General features: G+C 37.6%; 1 protein-coding gene across 1 annotated transcript in view; it reads right to left on the bottom strand.

Annotated features, from left to right (window-relative positions):
* The window catches only part of LOC124169339 (cohesin subunit SA-1-like), a 58251-nt gene that overhangs the window by 33655 nt on the left and 2490 nt on the right, over positions 1-22106 (bottom strand). The window contains exons 4-7 of the mRNA XM_046547921.1: positions 14798-15023; positions 8127-8280; positions 6387-6532; positions 4014-4215 (exon numbers count right to left, since the gene is read on the bottom strand). Coding sequence (XP_046403877.1) covers positions 4014-4215; positions 6387-6532; positions 8127-8280; positions 14798-15023 — 728 coding nt within the window. The remainder of the gene's footprint in view (positions 1-4013; positions 4216-6386; positions 6533-8126; positions 8281-14797; positions 15024-22106) is intronic.

The following is a 22106-nucleotide window of genomic DNA, read 5'->3' as shown; positions in this document are numbered from 1 at the left end:
ATGTTAATGAATTATAATTTCAATCGTAATTATATATTTCTGCGTGTATAATATTTTTTCTTCCTTCAATTAACTCTTTATATTAAGAGATGGGTTCGTAAACTTCTCCCTCCGATTCTATTAAATAAGCTGACACTTCCACTTTCCGCTAGGTCCGCCATTGTGTTGTCGTGCTATTCTACGGCCTTGAGCTCAGACGTCTAGTTTATGATTAATATCGTGTGTACTCCATGGTCTAGTTCTTGCTCGTGTTTTTCCTTGTGTCTACGAACGTGAATCAGGATTCCATCGGATCTGAGATCGGCACGAACCTTGTGGACATCATGATGTGTTACGTGCACGGAGACTTGGAAGGTAAGTTTCAATGATTTTATGTGTACGATTCTTTATCCACTTGTTAATGAGAAAATCCATTAATTATGCTATTTTCCAAGCTGGTTAAGTTCATGCTTATCATTGAGTATCGGTAAATATTCATGTAAAATTTTTAGATGGAACACGTTTTGTAACGTGCCTTTGTTGTTGTTCATGTTTCATTTCATCCATTCATCGTATCCTTATAAACTTGCTTATAAATTTGCTGTTATCGCATTTTAAATTATCTCCGCTAATATACACTATCTCGATCATATCTAGTACGTGTTCAAGCAGTGTTTTTATTATCTCGGGTTCACAAAACAGTTTGGTATTTATGCATTTTCCAACAGTTTTCCCTAAGATAATTGAAGTTTATAAACTTCTCAGTTCTCAAAATCATGACGTAAACAAACAAAAGTGCTAACCGATTTATAATTTGCTTGATTTCACTTCGTAATGTAACTTATGGAACGATAAAGCATGGAAATAACGTTCGCCATGTATTTAAGTTTACTTCTAAGTGCATTCTAATGCAATAGGAATGTAATTAAGTGCAAGAGTTAATCAAAAGTAGTTCACTAATTCGGTTACTCCTAAAATTAACCAAGTTAAAACGGTCATCTTCGGTGCTAAAACCGGCCCTGGGAGTATTTAGGGACTGCTAATGAGATAAATAGTCTTTATCTGGTTTATTTGATGTTATCATGTTATCAATTATGACTCTCAACAAGCTTAAGTTCAATGTTTTTTTCAGCATCTGTTATGAAATGGAACCCGACATCAGCAAGTAGTGTCGCCTTGGAGAGAGTGGAGAGGCAGTGGCTGTATCAAGCGGAGACCGCGTAAAGTATGCAGAGAGGAAGAATTCAAAAACTCGTTATGTTTGTTTATTGACTTAATATTATGAAGAATAAATTTATAAATATCATGAAGTTGTCTATTCCATTTTGTTTTTCTGCCTTATTTCCACCTATGGTTCTCATTCAGTGTATTATTTTGCTTCATTTTAATTGGATACGTCGGGTACTTATGTCATCGGAGAGTTTTTTAAAATAAAGGTGCGTAAAGTATTTTGAAATCTTAATTAATGGGCTGGTAGGGGCCCCGGCGTTTTTGTAGGCTATTTCAAAGCCATCTATCGGAATTATTACGAAGTGGGTAATTTTTCTGGTTCTCCAGGTAGTTCCATTATCACACATGTGGAGGCGCCACATTTGCGCCTATATCATATTGGAACTGTTATATGAGTCCTATAAGACCTCTTGTATGAGCTCCTTCAGAGTCGTGTGAGACCGCGAAAAGAATTCCTGTACGAGTGCATATGACCTCACGGAGACATCATTATGAAGCCATTTGGGACTCTTTTGTAGGAGTCCTGCAAATTCGTCAGACTTCTTTATGACCTCATGCATGAGTCATGCGTGTTTACTGGGTATATTTTCGAAAGGCCAGTCGCCCACCAAAATATTCCAAGAATACTCTAGGCAGACCATGTATGATGACAAAACTTCTTAACCCTTGATAGATATAGACAATGTCATCATGGTTCCCACTCTAACTAAATTATAAAATTCACGTTTTTTTCCAGGTTTTGGCGGTCTTAATGTCGTCAAATTCACCTTCATTCAAATAAGCCATTTTAAGCAAAATATTGATGATGTAACAATCACCGGCCGCACGTCAACTAAAAATTTATCAACCACTAAAGGCCGTGAATGCAAACGCAACAATGAAAGTGCTCTCTGTCATGACATTACCTAATGATATCAAAATTCAGGCCTGGCTAAAGGTTGTGAGTGGGAAAATGGGGGGAGCAGGGTGGTAGGGAAGTGAAGAAGTGTCTGATTTCGCACCAGAGTTAATGAACACTTAAGTTTTGCAATCAACCAATCATGATGACGCATTGATCTCGAGCCTGTGCACAGGCTCGAGATCAATGCGTCGTCATGGCACTCGGATCAATAATTGCACTTCGAATACACGTGTGGAGATAAATTCGTGGACAGTGTCTGTGCGTGACTGACCTTGAAACATGATCGACATATCAATTTTTCTTTCGATCTGTCAATCATAGCTCTACATTCAAGTATGAGAGATTTTTAAGGTTTTATGACGTAATTCACGGCTTTTTCCAGGTTTTTCCAAGGTAGACGAAATTCACGGTTTTAAGGTTTTCACGGTTGAGTGGGAACCCTGTGTAATAATTAACTAATCTGAACGCTCTGCTGGCTACTTTAAGCCATTCAACACTGTTTAACATTTCCAGGATAACTTAGTGGAATCACAATATAAAACTAAAGGAAGTATGTAAATTTCACTTTGTAGATACCACACTGACAATTTGTTAACACTAACCATGATTTTGACACTTACCTCATTTTAAGTAATGTAATGTAAAAGCTTTGGTAACCCACATAAAATTTATTTGCCACACATTTCGACTTAAAAGGTTATCCTCGGGCATGACAAGATTTTCACGAATTTATAGGCCCGAAAAATAGAAGGAGGGATATGATAAAACTGATCCCAACAACATCCAGACAGCATTGTTGGCATTAACGTATGAAATCGATGCAACATTTATGTTAATCCAATTAACATTGCACGGATATCTGACAAATATCCAAAGGACATGCCAAGCAAAATCGCAGGGATGTCCAACAGTTGACACGAAGGTCCATATTGCAACATTTCTTAGAAATCTTCACAAAGCTAATGACTAGATAATGAGTGTGTTTATAATGATTTTTGATAATCTCCAGACATACAGACAAAACATTTGTATTCTTCAATTCTATACAGATCATATACTGCTTATGGATACTGTTTGGAACATCAATTTTTTAATATCACCGTTATAACAAATTGTGTATCTACGTGACGTTATTTTTACAACTTGTCGTGGATGTTACAGGGAGGATATCTACCTAATGCTGTCAAAATATTTATCATATATTAATAACGTGTTTTGGATATATCAGCCTTATTTGAGTTACCGATGGATATCGTCTGCTGCTTGGGGTAGGAGTTGGGAAGCTAGGGCTGGTGCTTGTGCATCATTAGGGGAGGGGAGAGTTTGTGAGGAGGTTGACAGGGTGATTGGTGTGGTAAAGGTACTAAAAGAGAAAGGGATTATCCAGCAGGGGGTAATCATGCATTGAGATACCTTCCATTGGATATCTATGAATTGCACAAGAGGATGGCCTCATTAGTAGAAACCCAAAGCAGGTAATTTCAGCATGGAATATCAAATTATTTTGCTTTCATTTATTCAAAATATTAGGCAGATTCCAAAAAGTTTCACCTGGAAACAAAATCAACTTGTCTCATTATCAAGACCTCGATATTGAGATTAAGTGTCAGAACAATGGTGGGTGCTAAAAAATTGTCAGAGTGGTATGCACAAAATGAATTTTGTTTCCCTTAATATTCAACAGCTTGCTTATTTAGAAATTACTGAACCCCACTGAAAAAACTTCACAAAGAATTCTGTTAACTCCTAATGGAGGCCATGGATATAAAACTGTGCTTATGAAATAACTGTCCAAGAGAATTGTCATCATTCACATTATTATGAGAAAATATTTCAGGAACCCTGAGGAGTCATATTAAAAGCAGCAAATTGTCTACACAAAAAGAGAATACTTTCCACTTACGTCAGTTTTGACTATAAAATCCTTCAACTCAATCAAGTACAGGGAGGCAAAGTTTGGATTTATTCCAGCATGATCTTTCAAAGTTTCCATGATTATGCCATGAATAAATAAAGCAGCTTCACAAGAGGTTTGCATGACAGGAGAAAAAACACATAGCATCAGGACTAATTTTTCATCTTCCTTCAGAGACTCTGAATCACACCTGCAGCCACGTTAAAAAAGGGAAAAAGCATTTAAGAGCAAAGCAACAGAGCAAATTTTATGGCTAAACAAACACCCTAAATTTTTAAAGCGCATGTTCTCAAGCTTAATCTGGTGGTCACCAAACCAGAGGGGACAGTGCCACCTCCCTTTAAAATCTGAAAAATGGAGAAGAGCCTTAAGGTGGCTCTCCAATGAAAGTTTTCATTTAACCAGATTAATAAACAATGTTAGTAAAAAAAACTGACGAATATCTTAAATCAAAACTTGAAGCTTTTACGTGGTGGAAGGGCTACATATTAATAATGAAAAACACTTTGTTACTTCCACAAAATTCACCGAGTTTCTATTTATTACCAGTTTCGGCTATTACACCAGTTCAAATGCAAGTATTTGAAAATGGTGTAATAGCCGAGATTGTACTGTTGTAGGATTGTACTGTTTGAAGGCCAATCATTCTGGAGCTGTTTACGTGTGGGTTGCTGATACATGTATTTGAAAATGTTGTAATGGCCGAAACCGGTAATAATTAGAAACTGTGAATTTTGTGGAAGTAACAAAGTGTTTTTCATTATTGATATGACGAATATATATGGCCACTTGTCTGTGCACATCAGATGTCAGACTGATTGTTGCTGAGAGGTATTGCGTATCACTAAGGTATCACAGAACGATGATGTGATGAAGAGATGAATGTGAAATAATGACCGTAATCAACCCCTTCATCTAACATATTAATACATCAGGCTGACAATTTTTCACATAAAGGCACAGCAGACTTCCGATTATCCGACTGCGGTTTATCCATGTTGCAGATTATCCGTCATGAGTTCACACTCCCATGTTTTCCACCGTCTTTATAAAAAAATAAATTCGGACACAAAAAAAGAACCATGATAATTGCATTTTAAAGCAAGGCTTTGCCGGGCTTATTATATCCCTTATTAGAATGCCCTTTGTAAAATGGAATAATTTTATTTACTTGCAGACAAGGAATGTTTCAAGTTTACTAGGACGCCCACTCTAGCATTGCAGAAGATGATGAGGGGCGGTAAAAAAAACTCTCCATTAATGTAAGAAGATTCGCACGCTGACATGTTTACGCCGTATATGGTCTAGGCCAAAATGAAGAGAGAATAGTAGAAGGCAGCAGGGGAAATGGAAATAGAGAGATGGTGTGATCGTGTACCAGTTGCCTTCACTGCAGCTCTGTGTAATGGTTATCCAATCAATGCAGTGCACTATCTTGCTCAGTTATCACAGATCCACATCCCACATCAGTTGCATCCTGGGCAACTTGTGCGAGATGTGATTATGCGGGTTGGTGCCTGACAGAGTAGTCTCTGACGTCGTGCAGTGGTTTGAAAGCATTCGTACAAACCACTTTTTTGAATCCGTGATCTTGCAGCCACGAATGCGTGGTTTTTACAGAAACAAGGTATTAAGTGGAGCAGTAGGAATATGAATAAAATCATGCTATTGCTGCTAAAAAGATAGCAGTCGGGAAAAAAAGCTCTCATTGAGTCCAGAAAGCAATGTAAAATAACAGACTATGTCCGTAAATAATATAGATTGCTCGATTTAAGAAAACTATGAAAATGGCATGAAATTAAAGTGAAAGATTGGATTATTCATGTTTTCCAATTATTCGTACTGCCTCTCCCCATCATTAGCTCGGGTAATCAGGAGTTTGCTGTGCTATTGTTTTGTAGATTTGTACTGTATGATTATACAAATTTTACCGCAACAAGAGTTAATTTGACCTTTCCACAGAAAATTGCCAGTGTTTAATGAATTCCCTGATTGAAAAAATAATTAGAAGTCTATAGCCAACAGTTATTTCATTCAAGAATTATGGCGTATCCAAATACATCCACAACATCAAGTTTACCAGGAGAGTGGCATGTGAAGAAATTCATACAATGGCCTACAGATTGCAGCATAGAATGGCTTGTGCTCCAGGTACACTGACCTGGGAGAAGGGAAGGTCTCCATATGGTTTAATGAACTTTTCTAGACTATCAAGCACAAAATGAATATCCAAAGACACCCTTCAAGCAAACTCCCTCCCTAGGTGCTACACAATTCCTGAGAAAAAGTTATGTTTAGCTATACAGCTTTGCTCCAGAATATGAATGATTGCATAATTTTAATAGTAAAATTAGAACATACTTTATCATAGCAGAAGCCACTTGGACAGCCAAACACGAAACAACTGCATTTTCGCTGACTGATAGCCTCAGAATACTTCCGCGAATGACTGAGGAAAATGCTTCCATCTCAGGAAAATCACCATTCAAATAAACACTTTTCACCACCTGTGAACAAAATTGATGAAGTTATCACAATATGCAATTGTGCAGACAGAATGTATGTGCACATCTATCCATGCATGTAAATGCATCACGAATACATATCTTACGGTTTAGGTAGTGTAAGGGATGGCAAGTACAGTCAAGTACACAGATTGTACATCAAACTGTTGTTGCACATCCTCAGAGTGTGAAAAAACAATTTTTGCCGTGTCCTCACATTGGGTTGAATACAGCCAAAGGGAACCGGAGATTTTTTTCTTACCCAGGCATTAATGAATTTTTTCATGCAAATGACTGAACATTGGCTGTAGTCAACGGGGGGGAAGGGAAGTGACCGCTGGGGTAGTAATGGTCAGAGGTATTCAGACTACCTGAGATCCAGCTTAGCCAGACCTTAGTGCCAATCTTGCAATTGGGCCTGACCGTCCTACTCGTTTACTATCTTCCCAACAGCAGGAATCCATGGTAAACTAATTGAACTGTCAATGATTTTTGCTAAGATAAAATTTGTTGCATACTGCATTTTTTAACACATTGCGTACCGGGGTAAGCTAATGTTTAGAACATAACTTTACCCATTCAAACATTATGATGCATCAATTAATTATGAATAATGAACAACAACAGAAAACGTACTAACAAATACGTATTGTACGCTTTAAAATTGTTTAGGTTGACGCGCCTAAATGACGAGAATCTTCCTCATCCGTCCGGAACGTTCGGGAAAAAAATGACGAGAATTCTCGCCATCCGTATGCAAAATGTTAATATTTGAAATGATTGCTTTGTTTTGCACTGTTCAGAAGCAATTATAAATAAAAAAACAAAATTTTAGTGTTATTAATAACAGATTTCTGGAGTAAAACCTTATTGTTAGTATCTTGAGTTTATTAACTTTGTTGTTTTGAATGCTAAAAAATCCACAATTGTAACTTTTATATCGTACGATGGCAATGTCTTGAATATGTGTATAATCGCTTTAATTAAAAATTTCTGAAGGTCTGCGTGTGACTTTATTATTTTTTATTACGATAAAAGTAAAGGTAACTCAAGATATCCTTTGCACCCCCCTTGAGTGTTCTTTGTATCTGCTACTGGAACCCAGCGATGGGTGCATAACAGTCTGATTACGCAGAACATACTATGTATAGCGAGACTTGCTTCTTGTATGGAGCTTTGGTGTAGTGCAGGTTGCATACACGGGAAAATTAAATTTTTATTTTTTTTTGTTATTATTTCACATGCATTGGCAAACCATGCCTTTTAATAGATTACCCACAAATTTCCTGCACAGACAGTATATAAGGTAAGATTTCCCTTCACATTCCTTCATCTGCAAATTTTTTATGACGTAAGAGACAAAAAGAGGATATCCTGTAGCTAGAAAAGTTGAATTGAAGATAAAAACCTAGGAAACTTTCTTATTTACAGGCTTTTAGAGGTAATTTTTTTATTTTTACTTGGAAAAGTTAGTCAAAAACAAGACACAGATCTAAGACAACAATATGGCTGTTCCCCAGTATTATTCAAACTGCTCCTTCCCATCATTAGCCCAGATAATGAAGAGATTACTGTATCTTCAGTCATCAAAGTTCACCTTTAGAGTACGCGTAAGTATCCTTGTTTTGGAGTCAATAAGGGAGTGCCTTAGGTGCTCCAGGTACTTTGGTCGTACATAAAATCTGCTGTGGTGATTTATCCATATGGCTAATTCATCCAAGCACATTAAACAAATATCACTGGAAACATCCCTAAAAAATAGAGAGATAATGCAAAATCTGTGGATAAAATGGTATACCAAAAAATTGGCAAAAAAAGATAGAACCAATAAATCACAAATTGCAGTATCAACACTGATGGAAAGAAAATCAGCCCAAACGACTAAAGTTAGGATTGTCCTTCCATGGTGTAATTTTATGATCGGTGTGACTGCAATTTCTACTGTTTTCACACACACATAACAAAGTTTCAAATCAGGCACCTTTGTTCTATCTCTACCTGAATAAAGCATTTACTGTATAGTTAAAAATAAAATACTATTGATCAACATACAATAAGACATCAGACAAATGAATGCAACATAGGTAGAGATCCAATGTTTTTGTGGCCAGCACACATTAATGCTGAGTAGTAATTCTGAGTATATCCAGTTACACAGCAAATATAGTTGAGCCAATATATATGTGACAAAGGTTAAGGGGGCAAACAATTCACTCAGTAGACTACCATCAAGTCGTTCAGATGCAATCCGAACCTATGAAGGTATTCCAGACAATTGATCCCTATAAACAATCTGGCTATATGTATTTGGTGAGAAAGCTAAAAAAATAAGGACATTTTGGTAAAAATGTGTAAATCACCCTTTAATGAAAGTAAATAAGAAGTACAGTGGCACCTCGATCTATCATTTTTCAGGGGGATGGACGAAAAAAACGATGAATGCGGGACAACAATCAATGCGGGAATGTTTGGCTTGGTTGCCTATGTCCCAGGAAACGGATCATCTTTGGCATGTAATTATGATAATTGTGAAAGGATTCAAACAAGATTTTAGCTAATTAAAAGTATAACATTACTTTATGGAGACACTGAGGTCACATTGTTGATTCGACTAATACATATATCTTTCAAATATCCTAAAGGAACATCCCAGTCAACACAGTATTCGTAATGAGGTCTTATATGAACTCATACGTTGGACTCCTTTAAGATTCCACATTAAGAGTCATGAAATGGCCTTTAAGACCTCACACTTCATGAGGTCACATGAATGATGTCTTAAAGACTGCATACTTCATGAAGTCTTGAAGACCTCACACTTCATGGGGTCTTCAAGATCACACACACATGAGGCCTGAAAAATCAAGTCATGTATATGTTAATGAATTATAATTTCAATCGTAATTATATATTTCTGCGTGTATAATATTTTTTCTTCCTTCAATTAACTCTTTATATTAAGAGATGGGTTCGTAAACTTCTCCCTCCGATTCTATTAAATAAGCTGACACTTCCACTTTCCGCTAGGTCCGCCATTGTGTTGTCGTGTTATTCTACTGCCTTGAGCTCAGACGTCTAGTTTATGATTAATATCGTGTGTACTCCATGGTCTAGTTCTTGCTCGTGTTTTTCCTTGTGTCTACGAACGTGAATCAGGATTCCATCGGATCTGAGATCGGCACGAACCTTGCAAGGTTGTGGACATCATGATGTGTTACGTGCACGGAGACTTGGAAGGTAAGTTTCAATGATTTTATGTGTACGATTCTTTATCCACTTGTTAATGAGAAAATCCATTAATTATAATATTTTCCAAGCTGGTTAAGTTCATGCTTATCATTGAGTATCGGTAATTATTCATGTAAAATTTTTAGATGGAACACGTTTTGTAACGTGCCTTTGTTGTTGTTCATGTTTCATTTCATCCATTCATCGTATCCTTATAAATTTGCTGTTATCGCATTTTAAATTATCTCCGCTAATATACACTATCTCGATCATATCTAGTACATGTTCAAGCAGTGTTTTTATTATCTCGGGTTCACAAACAAGATCATTGAAGTTTATAAACTTCTCAGTTCTCAAAATCATGACGTAAACAAACAAAAGTGCTAACCGATTTATAATTTGCTTGATTTCACTTCGTACTGTAACTTATGGAACGATAAAGCATGAAAATAACGTTCACCATGTATTTTAGTTAACTTCTAAGTGCATTCTAATGCAATAGGAATGTAATTAAGTGTAAGAGTTAATCAAAAGTAGTTCACTAATTCGGTTACTCCTAAAATTACCCCTATGAAAAAATTGTATAAACCTGTTTCAAAATTTTATACAATCTTATACATTGCCATGGCAATTGTATAAATTGTATAAAATTTTGAAACAAGTTTATACAATTTTTTCATAGGGGTAACCAAGTTAAAACGGTCATCTTCGGTGCTAAAACCGGCCCTGGGAGTATTTAGGGACTGCTAATGAGATAAATAGTCTTTAACTGGTTTATTTGATGTTATCATGTTATCAATTATAACTCTCAACAAACTTAAGTTCAATGTTTTTTTTTCAGCCTCTGTTATGAAATGGAATCCGACATCAGCAAGTAGTGTCGCCTTGGAGAGAGTGGAGAGGCAGTGGCTGTATCAAGCGGAGACCGCGTAAAGTATGCAGAGAGGAAGAATTCAAAAACTCGTTATGTTTGTTTATTGACTTAATATTATGAAGAATAAATTTATAAATATCATGAAGTTGTCTATTCCATTTTGTTTTTCTGCCTTATTTCCACCTATGGTTCTCATTAGATGTATTATTTTGCTTTATTTTAATTGGATACGTCGGGTACTTATGTCATCGGAGAGTATTCTTAAATAAAGGTGCGTAAAGTATTTTGAAATCTTAATTAATGGGCTGGTAGGGGCCCCGGCGTTTTTGTAGGCTATTTCAAAGCCATCTATCGGAATTATTACGAAGGGGGTAATTTTTTTGGTTCTCCAGGTAGTTCCATTATCTCACACGTGGAGGCGCCACATTTGCGCCTACATCATATTGGAACTGTTATAGGAGTCCTATAAGACCTCTTGTATGAGCTCCTTCAGAGTCGTGTGAGACCGCGAAAAGAATTCCTATACGAGTGCATATGACCTCACGGAGACATCATTATGAGGCCATTTGGGACTCTTTTGTAGGAGTCCTACATATTCGTCAGACTTCTTTATGACCTCATGCATGAGTCATACGTGTTTACTGGGATGCCACCATGCTAAAAAATGTTTGCTCTCTATACTTGGCATTTACGCTGCTATTACGGATTTCTGTCTAATGTAAAATTTTTTATCCATTAAACGCCATTTCCAGTACACGTATTCATGAGAGCAATGTGCATTTTATCCCTAAAACAACCGCTTTCGTCGGCGCAGTGACTGGTTGTGAGATGGATCACAAAGGCCAAATATAGTGTATTATTTGAAATGTTCCTGTCTAATAAATATATTTTTAATATAATTGACACAGTGTGTAAAGCATGAACAATGTTGCGCTAATCGTCAGCGGCACGCCCACCTGATCCTCGGCTTCATCTCACTTCTTGTTTACACCAGGTGGCTCGCTCTACCCTCACCCCTACCGTAATGTGCTAGCAGACAACCCGAGGCGTTCTGCAATATTCACGTGCTTCTAGCCCAGATTCTTTCCTTCATCTTCAATTATTTTCAGTCCATCTTTTAAGTTCTCACTTGTTTATTTGGAAGGGCCACGGTCTGAAGACAGATAAAAATAAAACTTACAAAAATGAAACCTGACTATATTAAAACCACCGTGCCTTGAAATTTTTTGTCCTATAGATAAGGCAACTTACCCATTCTTTTCTAATTAGCATAGCGCCAGATGAGCAGATGAATGTCGATTGTTAGTAGGGAGAAACAAAATATCGTGAGAAGATATCCCTTCGTCAGTAACTCTGACAAGTGAGACTTGTAGAATAGCTCGTAAATTGATAGCTGATAATAACCTGATATCCTGTTTTTGGAAAAAAATGCTGCATTAACTGCTGAGAAGCTCAGCTACGAGGATATCGAGTTTTGCAAGAAATCAACATCGTATTTTTCCAACTATTTCCTTGCTATAAATGCTTATTTAACTTTATAAATACGTCATGTTTGGTCTCGTTCTTTTTTGAATTACGTGCAAATTACTAACATTTCAATCTAATAAAAGTATAATTGTAATTGCCGAAATTCATTGTCAAACACCTTTGGGATATAGGTGATTCATGCAGCAGTTGACCTGCAGAAACTGGGAACTTTGAAGTGGGTAAGCTGAAAAAGGTCAGCGGGCGTGAAAAGGGGAGGCATGAAAAAAGGTTTCTTTTGTTCTCGTGTAACTTTATATTTTCTTTCGAAGCTAAGGTCTTCATAATACGTTCCATGCGCAAGCTGCAATCTTTTGTTTGATTTTGGAGAAAAGGAAAGTTTAGAGGGGGGGAGGCAAGTGCTGAATGGAGGGGCATAGTGGATATTGGGAAATCCGCTAATATTATTTTCCCACGGTACTCAGCTTCTCCCTATGGTAGTTCAATCTCCTGGAGAAGATTCAAACTGTGTGTCTGTCCTCATTAGCCACAAATAACATGTTGTAAACACTTCCTTTCATTTTCGTCAAACGATGGATGCGGGAAAATTATACGACGGGACTGCGATCTTCGAATGATCAATGCGGGAAAATGATACTTCGGGGAATGATAGATGCGGGAAAATATTACATTATCCTCATAGAACTTTATTTGGGACCAGGAACGGCAAACGATGAATGCGGGAACGATAGATCGGGGTTTCACTGTACACACACATATGATTGGTTTACGGGTTAATTCCGCACACTCATTTTTGGCAGACGACAGTTTCGGGTACGTTTCCGCTCCCGTCTTAGGAGACTAAGAGACAGTAGCTGGAACGTGCCTGAAACTGTCGTCCGCCAAAAATGAGTCTACGCAGAATTATACCGGAAACCAATCATCAATTTAATCACCGCAGAAGCCTCTGTAATAAGTATATATCAGTTTCAAGTGAAAATGATTTACTAATTTGGATATTTAATTTAAGTGTAACAGCTAAGAAAACAACCCTATCTCTTGAATACTACCAGAAGAGCCAGAGAACAGAAATTTATACAAAGTTGGTCTGCCAAAAGTGATCAGAGGAAAATTAAGCGATTTCTTCCAAACTTGCAATGCCATAAAAGAAATCATCAAATTAAAGCCTTTGCCTGACAATTTTGCTACCATTTACCTTCCTGAGTATCTGCACTTGGCATGCTACAGCTCCTTGAGTATTAGAGAATTTTTAAATGCTATACTACTTAAAAAGTCAGGAAATGTAGAATAATTTCAGAATATGTGCTTCTCAATTCCATGGGCCCCATGATGCCTCTGCAAAAACCTGCCAAATTTGAAACTCCGTCCTGAAAATTTTGCTGGAGACTAAACTCTCCTATGGGTACACAACATGATAAACACTTTATTAAACAACTTTTTATACCACCAATAATTAAGTTTGAAATTTGAATTTTGATAGAGAGGAGACAATTCAAAGTACTTCAACTGAAATTTTAAACAGCGGGATGTTTACACCTCTCTTCCCAAAAATAATTCCTAATGCCATTTAGATAGATATTTGATGGTGGGGGCTTGTTTTCTCACTTTACCATTCAGACATTAGATAATTCAAATATTTATCTTTTTGATCCATCTGAAAGATTCATACGAAAATTTACATAATTAATACTACCCTTGGTACTCTTGGAAACTTACAAAACACTTCGAAATTAGCAAAAAATTCATAGCATACCAACACCATGCAGGGGTCCTGGATCCGCCATTGGCAAAGCAGTTGACATGATATCATGAGGGTATCAGCATCTACTTGCGAAGCAGAGTATGTATCTATGTTTGAGGGAGCCAAAGAAGCATTGTGGCTCAGGTACATATTAACAGAATTAGGTCAAGAGAGGCATTTAGCCAACCCATTTGTTATCAAAGCTGATAACATGAGTGCAATGTGGCTTGCTAAGCATGATGGGGATACAGAGTTGTCTAAGCATTTGGATATAAAGTATAACTTACGTAGAGATTATGTTAAAAAGGGTATTTTAAGATATGAATATATATGTAGTAATGATAACGTGGCAGATGTATTCACTAAGCCATCTAATGGACCAAAGATGCAAAAATTCAGGGAAAAGATGAATTTGTTATGAAGTTACAACAATATTCAAGAGTGGAATATTGAAAGAATTTTTTTTAGTGTGGACCATTTTTTTGTTGTTTATGATTGTTTGTATTGTGTAAATGATGTCACAGCAAAGGAGGGAGTGTTGTAATGTTTGTTTTTTCTGTGACATCATCTTGGCCAATCGCCGCGGTGCATTTTGTTCTTCTTTTTTTTTAACGTCTTCTCCCTGCTGGTTGTGTATGACATGTAAGAGTGTTTTTTCGGAAGTCCAGATTAAAGTCAACCTTGTTGAAGTAAGAATGTGTGTTATTCCATGCACAATTCACCATGAACAATAGGTTTGAGTGCAGTTCAAGTCACATTTATACTTACTGATTTCTACCTTAACCATCTTAAACCTAGCACAGTGAGAATTTATTGCTGAAGGTACCCAAAGATTTCACCTGGAATAAGACTGTGTTACCTTCCGTGAATAAGGCAAATACTCTATTAGGCTACCACACAACCTTTACAGACATCAGACCTTATATAATCAATTACTTACCTGAATCTTTCATTAACGCCTCCCTTATATAATGTGTTGATAATATTCTCAACCACACGACATTCCATTTCTGCTTCATTTAAAACCCCTTCCAAATTTTCAATCCTTTCAGTTGACCTTTGAGAAGAACTCTTGGATGTTTCTGCAGTCAATTGTCGCTGGCATACAGACAGCTGACGCAAATTGTTCTTCATCATTTCAGAAAGTTTGGTGATCATTTTCAAGGCTAAAAGCAAATAATACTGGCTCATTGTCACAAGAAAGGATAAATATAGTGATGAATAGCAATAAAAACATACTTCCTGCATATTTCGTTAAAATTATTTCTTTCACCGACAACATTCATTAATGAAAAGGTAATACAGAAAAATTAAATTTTTATATTATAAACTAGTGCTTTAGGCTTCTAAATTGAATAATACCCAACTTCCTCATCGCTTATGATATTCAGGGGTGCTGACTTACAAAAAATATTGGGGGGGCCCAAACCGGGGACCTTGCCCCGGTAAATTTTATAAGTAGTGAATTCTAAGTTTTTAAGCACTTTAGAAGAGTCATATGATCAACATTAGAACCCTGATCACTCGAATCTCGATATCTGGACACTCCGGGGAAAATTGACAAGCGTTACACATTTTTTCCTCACATCTGTAACGAATTTTTGGGGGGGCTCGGGCCCCCTCAAGCCCCATGGAGTCGGCGCCACTGATGATATTTGACTTCTTTCACAGGATGCATTGACTGACGCATACCTCAAAAAGTAGTTCCATAAAAAAATTGAAAGATGCTGTACGTCCAAATATGTACAGAAAAGCAAGGACCACTTTACACACTCTCCCTCTGCACAACCTTTTTCCCCGCATTGGCACATTACTAAACATGCTGGTAGGCCTTTTCTCCCTCCTTTCAGACAATGCTACCACTTCCAAATACTTCCTAAAATAAACTCTATTGTTTCAGGCTTAACTTTGTGAAAATCCGTTGTACACAATAAAAAGTTATGGTACTTTTTCACACAATTTATTTAAGACGACCGGTTTCGTCGCAGAGGCGACATCTTCAAGTACAGAAATCATTATTTTTATAGTTATTTTTTTCCTAAAATGCCCTTCACTTGTCTTCAAAAGTCCGTAAAATCAGGGTAGCATCTTTAAAACAACCAAACCTCTATCAAAATACAGCGGACAGCGGACATACAATTGTTTATCCAGTCAGGTATCGAAATAAATATTTGTTCATTTCTCATAATAATAATAATAATAATAATTTATTTTGTCTAGAGACCTTACAGCAAAAGATATAAGACACGTCATAAAAGGAAAAAAATGCATATATATATATATAATAGATTATAAATAATTGTATGTTCACAGGATATTAATGCTTAATAGGAGGAATGAAATAGGTATTCGTTAACAGAATAATAATTCTTCTCGTGAAGAAAAGATTTTAACTTCCTTTTGAATGACTCCATCGACTGAATTGATTTCAAATGCGCAGGAAGTTTATTATAAATTCTGAGGCCCAGCTCGCGTGGGCCCAGCTTTGATCTGTTAGTCCTAATGGAATGATAATGAAGGTTATTACAATTCCTAGTTTCATATTTGTGAACATCACAATTGAGCATAAACAAATCAAGATTATAACGTACAAAAATTAAAATTGATAATAAATATACACACGGGAGTGGAAGAATGTTAAGTGCTTTAAAAATAGGCTTGGAGGGAGCATCAAAAGGTTTTTTTGCAATGATTCTAATTGCACGTTTTTGTAATGTGAACACCTTGGAGGCATGAGGGGATGAGCCCCAAAAAATTATATTGTATGACATTCGAGAATAAAAGATACCGTAATACAATGTAAGAAGAATATTTAAATCAACAGAGTTCCTAAGGTGTCTTAATAGATAGCAGATTGAACTTAGTTTGTTGGCTAAGAAGTCAATGTTCATCTCATAGGACATATTACTACATAAGTATGCACCAAGGAATTTTGTGTGGGACACATTCTCAATAGACTTTTTATCCAATCTAATTAGGATGCTCTCGAGAACATTGCTATTACCACAAAATTGAACAGTGTGTGTCTTTTGTGTGTTTAAAATCAATTTGTTAGCTGTACACCAGCTTAAAATACTATCATTTGCATTTTTAGAGCTCATAATAATGTCATTTTGAGTTGGAGAAGAAAGTAAAATATTCGTATCATCAGCATATAATATGACTTTAGAAGCTGGAATATTACTGAGGGAATGAGCTAAATCATCTATGTAGATTAAAAATAAGATTGGGCCTAAGATTGAACCCTGAGGAACTCCTACGGTGGTAGAAGTACTTTTGGAGGAGTATATACTGCCATTTACAGACAGTGAGACAGCCTGTGTCCGATTGCTGAGGTATGACTGAAGCCATTTATTGGCAATGCCTCTCACTCCAAAATAATTAAGTTTACGAAGTAGCCGAGAGTGATCCACAAAATCGAATGCCTTGGAGAAATCATAAAAGATTCCTACAGTTTTTTGATTGTTGTCAAGTGATGACAAAATAAAGTCAGTGGCATGGAATAGAGCAGATGTAGTAGAGCGATTTTTACGGAAGCCGTGTTGATTTGAGGAGATTAAGGCATATTTATCCAGAAAAGACATTAATTGGTTGTAGAATACTTTTTCAAATACTTTAGATAAGACATTTTGTTTAGCAATTGGCCTAAAGTTATCCAAATTATTGGGGCAGCCTTTATTTTTATATAAAGGGTTAATAATGGAATGCTTGAGAGAAGATGGGAAAATCCCTTGAGTAAGGGATTCATTAATCAGAAATAGAAGAGGTTCCTTTATGCATCTATAAGAGAGATATAATATTCTCCCTGGGATGTGATCAGGGCCCGAAAAGTTTTTGTTAGCTAGGGTTGAAATTATAGCTTGTAAATCCGATTCCGAAAACTATGCTGTCTTGAAAGGGTTAAGGCCCGTATTCTTAGTCGACCCTGTAGGGCCAACCGACCCTGGATGCGTCATTAGCCCCTACATAAGCCGATCTCGCCCTACATATGGCCGTTTTTAGAACAAAACGGGCCCTACTTGATGTAGGGTACCCTAACCAGCCCTACACTAGGGCGGATCGGAAAAATCGATTTTTTTCAAATCCATCTGGCCCAATGAAAAAAAGTTGTGGGACCGATCAAAAATAAGGCCTGAAAAATTTGAGACCTCTAGGTGAACCCCTGACCCTCGCTCAAATGCAATTTCGGGGGGGATGGTCGAAATTCGAAAAATATGGTATTTTATGGTCATTTCCTATAGATTTTGCCGAGTTACTGCCCTTTAGGGCAAAAATTTCGTGCATTTTGATGTATCTGCCACCGTTTCGCCACAAAATGCCTAATTTTAGTCCGCGTCCGCGAAGAAAATACTCCAATGCCCACGCAGCGTCGCGGATACAAGAACCGCAGGCCGATCCCCTCCCCTCCTTGCTCGCTTCTACCCCTCCCACGCCTCCAATACAGCAAAATTCATCCCGCGTATGCTGCTAGGAGGTCATTTATCTTTGATAACATAAATCGGAAGATGGTAGAAGGTAATAAAGAAAGCTTAGTGAGACGACTTGTCCCTTATTAGGCGCCCCGTCGGGGTTAAACAAATCGATGTTACCAACTTTTAGAGAAGTGATGAAATAGTTTTAGATCCGAGAACGCAGGAAAGGAGCCTACGGTCCATGAAAAGGCCTCTCGAGTGGCTAAAAAGGAGTGCGAACTATGGTGACGCTTCCCTTCCATTATGTGTGTGACTAAATGGATTTAGCGGTACAACAGAAAGTACTAAAACTTACGGAAAATGCGAATAGGCCAAAAGTAGGGTTTTTGTTGAAGTACAAAACTCAAGCACATTTGAAGGAACATTTGAAATCATGCTATACTTTTGCGTGTAAGTGCAAGAAGAAGCATAAGATTCCCCCTAATGAATAAGTATATTGAGATACCAGCGGACGAAACTAAAGATGATAGCTGCTGGATTGAGTCCTAAAGAAACTCGACAACAGAGAAAAAAAGGGAATCATCGAAGAGCGTTGAGTCGACATCGTCAATTCTTGTATGGGAAAATAGTATCAAAAATGTTCTTCATCAATTCATCCGAAGAAAATTAAACTGAAGAGAAATCATCCGATTTTTATCTCTACGTTCCTCATCAAATAAAAATTCAGGACTAAACTCAAACTGGAACTTCTGCGTGGAAAATGCGTCCGCCAAATGTGATAGAGGTATATGCAAGAACCAAGAAACAGCAATGATCGTCCCCGCAACTTTAGTTGACGCAAAAATCATGACTTCGTAAGAAACATCCAAGGTGGTTTGCAAGATTACTTACGTAGACAGAAAAAGATGCTAATTATTGTGAATACGAAAAGAGAGGTATCAAAGGGTGTCATCAAAGGGTTACATTTTGATGGAGTGAAAGACCATACATTTGTCTGATGAAAAAAGGCAAGAGGACTTATCAATTCAAGCTTAGAGGGGAATGTGTGATGTTCGTTGAAGAAACAGTGTCCCACTTTTGGGGTTTTGCCTCCCCCGTCGGAGGATTAGCAAAAGTTATAAAATCTGCGATTCTCGATTCTTTTCCGAGTAAAAATTAGATACACAAAATTAAAAAGGATTTGAATGCTATGGTACCAAGTGAATACCGCCCAAAAAGGAGGCATGAACCCTATGCTACAAGCATAATTCCAACATCCCTTGCTATGTGAGTAAACTCTTCTCGGGATTCCCACCGGGTTAATTTTTCCATAATGGCAAACGTTTCAAGCTCCGACTCGGGGCTCATCATCAGGGATAAATTTCGATGAATCCCGAGAAGAGTTTACCCATATCATTCGCCGGGAAAGCATCACATCATATTTCATCCCTTACAGAGGTCTATTTGCTAATTGCACTAAGTTGACTTTGATTTGCGACATAAACATTGGGAGGGCAATCTAAGGACCGAATTTGCGTTGTTGCAAGGATGTGTTTGGCGGCCGATCCGAGATTTTTTAAACTGCTGGATTTTAATATCAACTTTAAGGACTACTCGCTGATGACATATTGGAGGGAGACCACAGTACCTCCGGCTATATCTGACCTTAGTGCTGCAGATTTTCAAAAATTTCTAGATGAACGTTCAAATTTGAAGTTAAATATTTCTTTTTATTATACATACTTACGGTCGAGAGATTCGTGAAGAAATTCACCAAAACTTTGTTGACAACAGCGGAAACGAGGAATGACACCGACATAAGAAATACATATTGGAAAGCAGGTAATTGAGTAATTCTTTCGTGATTGTTCCTCCACAGACGATGATGAAACATTAAATATTAGTTAGACTAACGAATAAAGACACACTTGGTGTAAATTTTGGTCCATTTGGCGCGTGGGAGAGGATTACGGGGAGGGCACGCGAGCGGCTTTCGCACAAAATCCATTTAATCACATCTGTCGGACAATGCCGAAATTGGAGCTCATATCCGAAGTTCGCACTCCTTTTTAGCCACTCGAGAGGCCTTTTCATGGACCGTAGGCTCCTTTCCTGCGTTCTCGGATCTAAAACTATTTCATCACTTCTCTAAAAGTTGGTAACATCGATTTGTTTAACCCCGACGGGGCGCCTAATAAGGGACAAGTCGTCTCACTAAGCTTTCTTTATTACCTTCTACCATCTTCCGATTTATGTTATCAAAGATAAATGACCTCCTAGCAGCATACGCGGGATGAATTTTGCTGTATTGGAGGCGTGGGAGGGGTAGAAGCGAGCAAGGAGGGGAGGGGATCGGCCTGCGGTTCTTGTATCCGCGACGCTGCGTGGGCATTGGAGTATTTTCTTCGCGGACGCGGACTAAAATTAGGCATTTTGTGGCGAAACGGTGGCAGATACATCAAAATGCACGAAATTTTTGCCCTAAAGGGCAGTAACTCGGCAAAATCTATAGGAAATGACCATAAAATACCATATTTTTCGAATTTCGACCATCCCCCCCGAAATTGCATTTGAGCGAGGGTCAGGGGTTCACCTAGAGGTCTCAAATTTTTCAGGCCTTATTTTTGATCGGTCCCACAACTTTTTTTCATTGGGCCAGATGGATTTGAAAAAAATCGATTTTTCCGATCCGCCCTACCCTACACCCTACAAAAACATGGCGGCCAAATATCGTCTGCTGATCACTTCGATTAAAGAATCTATGTTACATATTAAGGGAGACGAGCTCACATAAACCATTTTAAATGTACCGTAACACAGCGGAAAGGTAATAATACTACCACTTTAAAGCCACCAAGTTAAATAATTAAAAAAATTGACTGAACTCATAAGAACAATATCGCGGTATACATGCACCTTGTTTCTACAAATATATAATAATATTTTTCACGTTTGGAACTTGGTATACTTTTGGGAAACCAATACTTCGTTTACGTATAACCATAGAATACATATTTTCATGCCACTATTTGCCACATAATAAACTTAACTACGGAAGGTGAAAGCAAATGACAAACCTTGACATGCAACGTAAGTTCCCATGTCAATGATCATATATGCTCTGTACTTATTACTATCTTATACAGACCGATTTTGAATTAATTTAAAGACAATAAGGTTCTACTTTAGGCTCGATATGAGAGTATTTGTTGCGATAATAAAGGTGCCGACACGACCTGGTGGACGACACCGATTGTTTATTTACCTTGAGCCATTGCCCTAACAATAAGCCCGAAAATTATCAGACGTCTTTTCTTAGTTTCATAGTTAGTTCCCATTACGCCACCAGAGAGGAAAATTGGTGCTGCGCCATCATCTACGATATCTCAGAGAACTTGACGACGGAATCACCCCCCACCACTTATGTAGGGTCGACTGAGAAACGCATGTAGGGGCCTTTTGTTACGTATGGATAGATATGTGGGGTCGACTAAGAATACGGCCCTAAGGACTACGAGCAAAGGGTGCATTCGTACGTTTTCTGCTCCACAGATCATCTGTGCTCACTATAGCACCACTTCCTGTCAACTTTTTCCCCCCTCCATATTTCCACTCTTCCTTCGTCCCTGTACTGCAAACATATGCTTTCTCCAGTCCAAGGGCGTACCCAGGATCAAAACTAGGAGGGGGGGGGGCAAAGCCATGGTTGTTCAAGGTAAGACTTAAGCATGGAAAATGTGAATGAAATCAACATTTTAAGGAAACTGTAACAGCTCTTTATTAGCTTTTAAAATTATTTGCTTGAATAAATATTATTTTTCTTAAAGACATTCGCGATTTTTGCTTCAAGGGGGGGCA

This window comes from Ischnura elegans, chromosome 12, assembly GCF_921293095.1.
Source record: "Ischnura elegans chromosome 12, ioIscEleg1.1, whole genome shotgun sequence".
Lineage (NCBI taxonomy): Eukaryota > Metazoa > Arthropoda > Insecta > Odonata > Coenagrionidae > Ischnura > Ischnura elegans.
This window is presented reverse-complemented; position numbering and strand designations above follow the sequence as displayed.